This window comes from Empidonax traillii, unplaced genomic scaffold (genome assembly GCF_003031625.1).
Source record: "Empidonax traillii isolate 1590-97213 ecotype Southwest subspecies unplaced genomic scaffold, ASM303162v1 scaffold1180:size316073, whole genome shotgun sequence".
NCBI lineage: Eukaryota > Metazoa > Chordata > Aves > Passeriformes > Tyrannidae > Empidonax > Empidonax traillii.
This window is the reverse complement of record NW_020956373.1, coordinates 71,160-83,302: the sequence shown is the minus strand read 5'-3', so window position 1 is coordinate 83,302 and position 12,143 is coordinate 71,160. Positions and strand designations below refer to the sequence as shown.

At 36.6% G+C, this 12,143-nt stretch overlaps 1 protein-coding gene across 2 annotated transcripts in view; it reads left to right on the top strand.

Annotated features, from left to right (window-relative positions):
* The window catches only part of ANOS1 (anosmin 1), a 133,499-nt gene that overhangs the window by 89,373 nt on the left and 31,983 nt on the right, over positions 1–12,143 (top strand). For both annotated transcript variants that reach the window (XM_027905618.1, XM_027905619.1), the window contains 2 exons: positions 251–380; positions 10,266–10,468. In XM_027905618.1, the coding sequence (XP_027761419.1) occupies positions 251–380; positions 10,266–10,468 (333 nt within the window). The remainder of the gene's footprint in view (positions 1–250; positions 381–10,265; positions 10,469–12,143) is intronic.

The following is a 12,143-nucleotide window of genomic DNA, read 5'->3' as shown; positions in this document are numbered from 1 at the left end:
GAAAACTAATTTTGTGAATTTAACACTTCACTAGTTTTCTAAAGGATACATTTTCCAGAAGAGATCTGCAATACACTGCAAAATTGGATAGTTACATCATTTTGTTCACAGCTGCAAATGCTTTGCAGTGCTGAATGATGGTCAGAGTCAGGTGAGGTGGTTGCACGGAGCCTGTGAACTAACTGTTGTTGCACAGGAGATGATATCCATGTCAGAACAACAAGTGTAAGTGTGACGTTTTCCCCACCAGACTACGGATGAGCGGGTTCGGCTGCCAGACATCCGAGCGAGCAGGTGGTACCAGTTCCGCGTGGCAGCTGTGAACGTGCACGGGACGAGAGGCTTCACAGCACCCAGCAAGCACTTCCGATCCTCAAAAGGTTAGTTTTTGCTCACTCTGTCTGGTACTCGCCTTCCTCTCACTCACACGTGGAGCGCAACCTGATCTGCCGACTTTTGTGGCAGAAGTTTTTTAACAGATGGGTTTTTGGGTACAGACTTTAGAAGTGATGTGAGTTTTGTTTGGAGTTGGCAAAGGAATTAAAGGTTAAAGGTGTCTTTATTCTTTTATCAGTTAGAGGTCTCCACAAATAAACCTCCTTTTAAACTAACAGTTTCCACATGATTGGTGTCATACACTATAACCCTGACCATGAAACATGAAGGAACTGGGGTTTCAGTGTGTTATTCAGAGAGGTTTAGAATATTTTTTATTTTTAGTTAGAATAAATATGTTGCTGCCATATGTTTAGTAGAGCACTGAAATATTTTGTTGCCTGTATCTAAGTAATTGTAGCAGCATTGTTTTGATGGAACTGTGGACCCTCTTTAAGATACTTACCTCCTTGCTACCACTAATTATAAGTGCTTAAGAATAAAAAAGGGTATAAATGGGAAGTAGCATGTTTCTGTTCATTAGAAAGGCATGCCTGATAGTCCACAAAGTATTGTAGAAATTTTTGTTGAGATTTCGGGTTTTGCAATGGTTTGGGTAATAAAATAGCTTTGAAAATTATTTCTGTACCAGTAAATGGTACTTGAGGGATGGAGGAGATAGAAACAGTTCTCTCATCCTGTGAAGTTCCTGGCATTGTCCCTGGTGTGTCTTTGACCCACGCGAAGCAGTTTTCCTGGATGACTCTCAGGCATAGTATATGGATTACCACATACCAGAAACTGTTCCCAACAGGCAGATGGTCTGGATGTGGTCACCCTCTCTTAAAGACAGTCAATAATGTGGGCATAGCCAGACCATGAAGTTGACTTCAGTTCCAAAAAAATGAGATCCAGCACTTTTCACTCTCTAATAGAGGCAGTTTCTTGTAGCTGTTTGAGGAGACAGAATCTTTATGCTGGTATAACTCAGCATACTTCAAGGAATGCATTTCTTTCTCTTTCTGCAGACAGAATTATCTTGCAGTACAGATAGTTGCCATCTGTGGGTTCCAAGCTTTTAGCTTGCAGTTTGGCCATAGTCAGTCCTAGAAAAAATCTTATTGGAGGTGCATATATAGAGGCATGCAAGTACTTTTACTGGTATGGATGGTTTAATCACTTACTGAATAAGTATATGTTAGATTTAATAGCTTTTTGGTGCTATATCCCTATTTGTGGTCAGAAGGTTGTCTGGCATAGCTATCCCATTACTGCTGTGACCACAAACCTTTTCATGTATAAAAGAAGTATTATTTTAAGAATATATTATACTTAAGTAACATACCATTTCAGTCTTATGAAAAATACACTTCCTTTGAGCTCTATTGATCTTATTGTAAGGACCCTTCAGCAGCATTATCTTTCTCTCTACTTTTCTTCATGAACAGTTCTTCAAAAGATTCAGCAGTTTGTTGCTGAATCAGGCATCAACTTTCTTTTAAACTGAGATCATTGTCAGTTGTTTACTGTGTTTTTAAATATTTTCTGACTATTCTGCTTGAACCCACTATCACTTCAGTTACATAAAGGTTTATCACAATAACACTGATGTTTTGGCTTGAACGTGACATTTTCAGGCAGGATTTTTATTACTTTCCAAAAATTTCATCCCCTACTGAGTGTGCTAGCCACAGGAGTGTATTGCTCAAAATACCTACATTGGTAATGAATATAAGAATATCCATGGTAAGTAATCTTGAAGGTCTCTTTAGCCCAGAATCTGACCCCAGCCAGAGGCAGGTTTCTGGAGAACAGTATAAGAGCATGATAAGCACATAGAGGAATAGTCTCCCAGCTGGCAGTGATTCAGGAGCTTGTGGTTTTGAAACTATTACATGAATACCAGAGTCCTCTTTTTCTGTGTTCTCTGCAGCAACCCCTAAAGCACTTGCTCTCCTTGAGAACTACTCGTGGCTGCCTCGTGGAGGTGGAGAGCATTTTTTGGACTTTGTGACAAAGACAATGGGAAACAGTAGTACCTCTGCATGCTCTTACCTAATAAATTAAAATAAATAGATTTTGATAATGGCAGAAAGTATGTAGTCAGCATTCTTCAAAAGGCTTCTATAACTCTAAAAATAACAGTTTTCAAATCTGAACTCCAGCCCTTGGCAGAGAATCATGAATTACCAGAAGAACAGAAAGGAGTTCAGTTAACTACCAGCTTCATAGTCCAAATCATCCCAATCTGGCAGCTTATTTAAGGGGACTTTAGTACTGTCAGTGGTTGTTCTAAAGATGCCATGTTTGCCAGATGAAAATTGTAGTCACACTGGGTGACTCACATGAAGATGCTCCTGGGTGCTGACTGCTGGGAACGATACTGGGACGCTTTAATGGGTATCTTTTAGCCTCTGTGTCCCCAGGTAAGTAGTCATAGTGGCAACAGTTACAGTGTCACATAGACATTTAATTACTACTTTGGAGCTCAGTGGGAAGTGGCGGCCCCTGCCTGGCTGAGAGGCAAGAAACTGCTCCTCAAATGTGCCTAGTTTTTGGAGTGCCAGCATCTACTGGCCCCTGCTGAGCTCCTACAGGCACGTTTAACCTCCAGTTTGGAAAAGGAAAGTGGATTTTGGCACGTCACCTTTGGAAGGTTGCTGCTTGTCTGTGCTGTGTTTATGTGAAGCGTGCACAGAAATTCACATCAGTGTTTCACTTCACCCTGTTGTGCCAAGACCAAGAGAAGATTATTATCTTTGTCAGACTTAGCAGAAGTTTTCTTCAAAAAGAAACTCTTTGATCAGGAAACATGACAGCAATTCCTAAGACAGTTTCTCACACAAGATGCTGAACTTTTACCAATTGCTCATAAGTTATAACGAATAGCGAATTATTTGGGTTTGGTTTTTTCTTTAAAGGAGGACAAATATGATATTTAATCTGAATCTAGGGAGAAGTATGGCACCACGAAGTCTCTGTCACTAAATATTTTAAGCTGTTAAGAGGAACATTCAAAAATGTGTTGTAATTACTTGGAGAGAGACTTTTTGTCTGGTTACCACAATCCTGTTTTATACTGTTTTGTGCTTTTTGCAAACACAAAGACCATGATCTCTAAGTAAACAGAGAAAAGTAAAGTTTTGTTTTATTCAAAATAATAAGTCTTCTGACTTCCATAAACTTTGCTATCACTAAATAATGCTCCTTATTATCCAAAGTAATTTAAAATGGAATGAAATGAAAAAGGCTAATAAGGAAAACAAGAGTATTGCATCAAGCATTTCAGCTTGCCGTTCTCCGTATAGTTGTGTTTTGAGGTTTAATCTACTGCAGCTTTTGATGCTCTTATCCTGCAAACATTTGAGGTGAAGGTTTATTAGCTTTTACACTGCCTCACATGTTCATCTGTGGCATTAATTTGTAAGTAGTAAAGAATCAAAATTACACAGCTGAGACTTTATGAAACATCCAGAGCTTAAGCATAGGTTTGGATTTCTTTTAATACTGTTTATTTATTTTTTATAGAAGAAATGAAGGGTTTGCATGTGCTTGTCTGACATGACTCTTCACAGGAAATAAAGTGATGCTTTGTTTTGCCAAAACATGATTCCAAAATGACAAGAAACACAGGTTAGACTATACCTGCCTATTTGTAGAGGCTGGAAAATGAAGTGAATGCTGCACTTCAGAAGTGGGTTCTTTCCTAGAAGTAGGACTCTGCACATGGACTTTTGCTTTAATACTGTGAGATAAAATTGATCAGAACTTTCTTTTATTTTGACAGTGGTTTCCACTTCTCTTTTTGGGGTTTTTAAATTTTGTATGCTTTCCTTTTCATCTTTAACTGAGTGTTAGTGATTTACAATAACAGCAATAAATAAAACTAACTGAATACCTGGCAGAACATTTTTGATTCCTAAAGATACAAATATACTTCTCTTCATATTTAGACTGGCTCTCTCCAAGCTGTTTCTTTTCCTCTGAAAGCAGGAGAGAACTGTTCTACAATCCATAAATTAATGTCCTTGGATAAGCACTACCTGTACTTTTCATCCAGTAAGCAGGCACTGGATAGCTGACCCCAACTGGTCAGCAGCTGCTTGGTGCTAGTAATACAATTTTTAATTTGTTGCACTTGGTTTCAGAGTTTTTAGGCTATTTTTCCCCTAGTTTTTTATGATTTCTGATGAGAAGGAACTCTTAGTAACTGAGACTACAGTTATCTATAGGGATCAGTGTTAGGCATTTGTATATAATATATTATCTCACTGGTCTGTGGGTAGGTACTGTGCCATTCTCAGAGAGAAAAAGAGGCTGTAAGATCAACACAATGAGCCCAAACCATCCGATCCTCCTACCTCTGCTAAAGGTTTCTGTCTTCATCATGAAGCAGTTGCCAGCATACGCAGGATAGATTGTCAAGCAAAAGGAAGCAGACAACATTGTTTTCACAGCACATAAGTACCATGCTGGATGTGATTTCATGCATACATTACTGAGTGTTAGGAAAACCAGAACAGACACCCACTCACAGCAGTAAAATTCTTTCTGTTGCTCCTTTGAGACCAATGATTTTTTTATACTGTTGCACAGCTGGTTTATGTGTGCCATTTCCACTGGGCAAAGCCAGTCCTCCCTCTTATGCCTTGAAACTCTTTAATTGTTCGAAACTTGTCTGAAGAGGAGCTTCAGCAGATTTTTAGAGTGGGAAGGTCTAATGTTTGAAAGATAGCAATGTGAGATCTATTTTAAGTCAGGAAAAAAGCGCCATAAAAAAGGGTTTAAATTATTGTCAAACTTGCTCTCACTTTTACAGCTCAGAATAAGAATTCTGGTTGCAATGTCATTATTCCCTTTTCTTACACATATTCCAAATCATTTACTGTTTTCACTACAGTTGCCACGTAGAAATCCAAAGTGGATGCATTGCAGCGGTGCATGATGTGATTCTTGTGTATAGCTTGCCCAGACTGTTTTTCAAGGTTGCAAAAGTGTTTCCAGATTCTATTGATTGAAATAATTTTGGAAAATATAAACTATCACTGTGTTTACAAATATGAGTGTGGGAAGACAAGCATTTTGAAATGGCGATGATGTGAGATTTTTCTTCCTTTATTTGCAGCAAGAAATCCTCCCTTTTGGGGACTGGAGACAGAGTTTTGCTTGTGATGGCTGAGTAGCCAGCAAGACAAGAATTTAAGTCCTTTGGGTATACTCAAGCCAAATACAATCCAGACAAATGCAGTACTTACTCCAAGTGCTGGAACAGCAGCTTCAGCCTTGACCTAATGAAGCTATCATTTCTAGCAGTGAGAAGCAATTTACTTGTCAGGTTGCTGAGACCAAAATTTTTTTCAGGGTTGAGGACAGCTGTCTGTGCCAAATTCTCATATATATAGAGTGACTTCTGTTTTATTTGAATTGTAGTATAAAATGCAAGGGGAAAACTGCCACTAGCACCACTCTTTCTGCAGATCAAAGAATTTGATTTAACACTCAGATAAATTCATGTATATAAAATTTCAGAATTTACATTTGAAAATCTGGCAGCAGTTTCCATTCCAGTAATTTAATGTTAATGTATCTGAATTATACATGTGGGCAGTCAGTCATAGAGATCACAGGTATATGAAGACTAACAGTAGGACGGCTGTTGGCTTTATAGTCAGCAGAATGTTACTTGAGCTTTATAGCCAGGTTAACAAACACTTTATGTATGGAAGCTTTATGATTCAGTACCAGTTATTAAACCTTGAAGTATTTTAGCATGAATTGTATGGTGCTTTTAATATCTACGTAGACATAACCATAACAGACCACCTTGCAGAAGCATGAGTTTTCTGTTCAATAACACAAAAAAACCCCCAACTAATCTCTTATCTGGTAACTGACTGTCATGCATTGTGGAGGAGCATGCTCTGACACTTAACAGTTTGGGTTTTTTTTCTGGGTTCTTGTTTATTAAGAGGTCTAGGAGGGTGTTGGGTTTTTGGGGTGTTTTCTTTGATGGTGGGGTTTTGGTTGTTCTGGTTTTTTTCCTGTTAATAACAGAGATCAAATATCTTGCCCTGCTATTCCTTCTCACTTGTCTGTTTTGCTGGTGAAAATAAATCCTTTCAAGTGAAGAACCGATTAATATTCTTGGGTTTTTAGCTTACAAAATGATGATTCTATCACTTTGTGATAGTGATGACTGTCATAGAAATATATAGAAATAGATGAATAAATTATATAGTGGTGTTGAAATACTTAACATGGAATGGACTCTCGCTATAAAACAGTCACTAAGTGGCTTAATATTTCAGTTCATACACCCCAAATTTAAGAAATATTTTACTGTTGCATCCATACAATCAGACATGATTTTTTTTCCAGATGATTAAATGCAAAACTGTAATAAATTAAGTTAGTTTATCTTTGATGTCTTACATATCTCAAATCTTCATTAGCGAAGCCTAGCCATGATGATGACTCTGCTAGTTTTAAAAAAGGTCTTATAAAAAATGAGCTACTTTCAAATGTCTCACCTTTTCATGTTTGTCAGCTGCAGATCTCCTTTCTGTCTTCTACTACTACCACCACCACTATTCTTCGTTGTTCAAAGGCATTTTTGTGGATGACATTTGCAAGATTTGCAAAGGAAACTTTGAAGAAAGAGGGCAATCAGGAAAATCTCTGCTATTGATGTATTATTTCACATGTCTATTCCTTCTATGAGGACATTCTTTCTTTCCTTAACTGTAATTAACCAATGATTTTTAATACAATGTTTACATTCTCACATAGCAAAGTGGAAACACTAATAGATATTCTTTCAAATGTAGATCAACATTTTGTCTGCTGACTGGACTGCTTCTAGTGAGCACAGAAGAAATGCTACTAATAAAGTAATGTTTTAAATAAACTAAGCTAAACTAAACTAAGCTAAACTAAACTAAGATACAGGATGAAACACTGGTGGTGCTATAGAATTCGGAAGAAATGATCTATTAGTTTCAGTATGCACATAGTTCTTCCTTACTGTTTTCTTTTTTGAGGTGGCAGTAGAAACGTTTGAAAAGGAAGAATCTAAATTTGGTCATTTGCTTTTAGACCTAAAAAAAATTGACTAGAACTTCAAAATATTTTTAATCATAATACGCTTTGTCCAGAAGAGTTACTTCATTTAACTTTTAGATTTTTTTTTTAAATGAGTCTCAGTTTTCTATAGATGCGGAATGAGAAAAACCAATTTTTATACTTAGAATTTTTTTAACTCATATCTGACCATTTGGAAAGACATATTCTCTGAAACACTTTAATTCTATCCCATATGTTTTGTATACATAATACATGATGCATAGTACTTCTGGGAGATAACCTAAATAATTCACCTACAGTAATATGATCATGTTGCACTTCAGGTTATAAATGTTTTATTTCCCTAATACATTCTCATAGGAATGTAGCATAAACCTGCCCCCCAACATTTTAAATAGTGAAGATGAATGCTTAATAAAGGTTTTAGATGTAGGAATTGTTTATATTTATCATATATAAATATAATTTATGTTTACTTATTTTACTAAACAATAGAAATAAATAAAAAGATGTATCAGAGAATAGTACAAACCGTTTAGCTAAATTTTTCTTTAATTTATCGATTCCGATGTAAGCACTTTTATATACTTTAAGATGGAGTGGTTGGCTGCTTCTCAGGTGTTGTGGTTTCACCCCAGCTGCCAGCCAAGCCCCACGCAGCCACTCACTCACTCCCCTACCATCGGGACAGGGGAGACAGTCAGAAGCGTAAAAGCCAGAACACTTGTGAGTTGCGATAAAGACAATTTAATAGGGAGAGCAAAAACTGCACACACAAGCAAAGCAAAACAAAGAATTAAGTCAGTGCTTCCCGTGGGCAGGTGGGTGTTCAGTCATCTCCAGGAGAGCAGGGCCCCATCAAGCATAACGGTTACTTGGGAAGACAAACACCATCACTCCAAACATCTCCCCCCTCTTCCTTCTTACCCCAACTTTATATACTGATCATGATGTGATATGGTCTGAAATATCCCTTTGGCCAGTTTGGGTCACCTGTCCCAGCTGTGTCTCCTCCAAGCTTTCTTGCACCCCCAACTTCCTTGCCAGTGTGACAGTGTGAAAAGCAGAAAAGCCTTGGCTCTGTGCGAGCCCTGCTCAGGAATAACAAAACCATCTCTATATTATCAACCCTGTGTTCAGCACAAATCCTAAACATAGCCCCATACCTGCCAGTGGGAAGAAAGTTAACTCTACCCCAGCCAAAATCAGCACAACAGGTAAGGAAAAGAGTGTAACAGCAGTGCTTCTCCAAAGCCAGGAAAAAAAAAGCAAATGGCTTGTGACTGGATTAAAAAAAAAACACAAATGAGAACTAAGGAATTCTTACTATTTGAAAATTATGTTAAATTTCCAGAATACCTAAGTATGCTTTGTAACTTTTATGGCCAAAATTTAGGTTGAATTATATGTGTGAGGAAACAGAGACATCCATTACTATTTAAGTAAAATGGCATGTGTTAGGAGTATCCATTGTTACTTAGGCAAGAGTCCTGTTCAATAACAGGAATAAACCATTATTTCACATCTGCTGATCTTTAAAAGTGAAATGCTGTCTTTATTAATTCTGAATGTCTTATTTCATGAAGTAAATGATGGAATTTTTCAGTGAGACCATTTGTCATAGGGATTATCTAATGAACTTAGTACGCCTGGAAAGTTTATTTAACAGCTCATTTACCATTATAAAAAGATGCAGGTGAACCATGCAGTAACTGAATGTCTGGTGTCCCTTGTGCACAGCTCCGGTTTTATTTCTGGCAAATAAGGCTACAGGTTCCTAAAAGGTCTTAATTAACATGAATTGCCTTTATTGTAGTTCATATACTTTTGATTTCTTTTTGAGCCTCATTATTTACTTCTAGTAAATGTTGGTTTTTTAGTTTCCTTGTATTTGTCGTGAATTTTTGACTACCACAGCCATTTAAAGGAAAGGTGAGAGTTAAAAAGTAGGATTAAAAAGTAGGATTTGTTGAACAGCAAATTGGACTTTCAGTAGCTCAGTTGCAAAATTTCCATTGATTCACATTAGTTGGGGCCAGGATATTATATAGTAAGTCCACAAGAAGGACCTTACATTCAGTATTGGAAAAGATTCAATATTTGAGCATCTGAATGTCAGATGTCCTTTTTGACTCTAATGTCAGCGCAAAGATAACTGACAACTATTATCTCAGTTGGTATTGGCCAAGAATTGAACAGAATAGTGAAATAAGGTAACTGCTTTTTGTCACTCTAAAAAAAAACCCTATAGGCTTCTATCACAGAATAATATATCACTACATCTTAATTGGATTAATTCTAAGGAAGTATTTATGTCCCATGGTGGTAAATACCAATATTAGAACTTTGGAGAAAGATTCAACATGTTGAAACATAATTTTATCATCTGCGAACTGTCTGGCAACACCGAAAAAATATTCAGTATTTCTACCATACCATTCTGTGGTGACTCTACAATGCCACTTGTAGAACTGGAGTGTTTTACACTCACTGTGTATTTAAAGTAGTAAAACCAATAGTCTAGTACATTTTGATGAAGCTTCATAATGTTTGTGAACTTTCAAAAACACAGAGTAATGACAAAACTAGATGCTAACACATAATTTTTATTTCAGGAGAGTTTGAATTTCTGGAATTTACAAGAAGCCATATCAATTATGGGAAATCTTTGCCTGAACTTTCCTCAGTATATTTAGTGTGTTTAATCCAGCTTGTGTATGCCTGGTGAATACATAAGATGAAGATAATCTTTACCGTATTGAAGATGATTGTTATTTTAGAATCTCTTTGTTTATTTTAAATTTCAGATCCATCTGCTCCACCAGCTCCATCTAATATCAGAATTGCCAATATCAGTGCAAGCAATGATGGGAGTGTAAATGTAATGATTACTTGGGATCTTCCAGAAGAGCCTGATATCCCAGTGCACCACTACAAAGTCTTCTGGAGCTGGACATATAGCAAATATGTAATTCCAGCAAAAAAAAAGAGAAGGAAGACTACTGATGGGGTAAGAAAGAAATTAATAAATGGGGCAGAAATCTGGCTTATTTCTGGCACAAAATATAGTGTAAGTATAAAATATGTGACAAGATGAATGATTTCAGCAGCTACTAAAGTGATAGTCTTCATATCACCAGGGCCGTAGAAAATTTTGATCTCTCAATGCTTATCTTACACTGAATTCAGGGAGAGAAGCAGACTTCTGCCTTAAAATGAAGCTAAATACAATAAAGTTTTTTTCAGGAAAGATCAACAGGAAGTTAAATGCTGTTAGTCCTCTAAATTCAGACTTATTCTATTAGTGCTTCTTAGAGGTGGTGGATTCACCATCCCTGGAGGTTTTTAAGCAGAGATTGGATGTGGCCCTTAGTGCCATGCTATAGTAATTGGAGTTGGATCAGGGGTTGGACTTGATGATCTTGGAGGTCTTTTCCAACCCAATCTATTCTATGATTCTATGATTCTATGAAAGATGCAGTGTTTGTTTTATTTAAAAAGCCTAACTTCATCTGTAACATTATTCTTTCACTATGCAAATAAAACTTGTGACACTATTTTAGAGAATAACTGTTAAATAGTCAGCATAGGTCCAAGGGAAGAACATTTTCAAAACTCTTTAAATAAAGCTACTGTACCAAGAATCTGACATATTTCCTTAGCAACAAAGAATTAGTTTCTTTAATGATGTATTAAGTATTGGTTTACTGGAAAGCTTTCTGTTATGATATCCTTAAGTATATTGCATATTATTTAAAGTAATTAAAAGAAATATAAATCAATTATAGATAACAGGTTGAACTTGATTCTCAGTGCATTGTGCATAGATGCATTGGGATAATTTTGCCCCATGTCTACATGAACTCTGTGTTTTGGCTCTGGCTGCACATTTGAACTGTGTTGAATGACAGATGATCATAGCTCCCTCTTTGTCCCTTGGTCACCAAACCCTTATAAAGTCAGTGAAGGTTGCGTGATGAAATCATGCAAGTAAATTTGCACAGAAAAAAAGATTAGTTCTTTATTGTTCTCTAAAAAAATTATTGTGGCAAGATAGGAGTAGGGTTGGACTATTCTATGTAGAAAAGTTTGTGTTCCTCAGGACAGTTTATATTGACTTGAGACGTTCAGGACAGAGTCTTCAGCCTAAAGATACGAGGGACCTTTCTCTCTACAAACTGGTCCTTAAATCACAAACCCCAGAGAATTTCAAAATTGATCTGGTCCTTAATGTCATTTTGGCACTTTGCAAAGTGTACATCCTACGTACAAATTTATTAAAACAGATCTAATGCTGAATATTACATTAATTTGGACCAAATTTCCAACCTTGAATATAGGGAAATACAGAAGAATCAAGATGTATTTTTATAGAAATGTATGGCTCTTGCAATATCTTTCGTATTACTCCTGGTTTACTGTACTTTTTCTTCTGCAGCCTGTAATGAAACTGTGCATCAGTGCCAATGATATTCAGACCTTCCTATGGGACACTCCAGATGCTGTTGCTAATCAATAGTCATTTGAATATTATAGCAGCTCTTAGGCTAAAAATGTAAAATGCAGGAAAATTAAAAAAATAAAGGTGGAAAAATCTTGGTTTCAAAAGATAATTGAACATTATTTTTGCTCAGTTTTAATGTTTAGATATAGCCTAATTCAAATAATTTTATACTGATTTACAT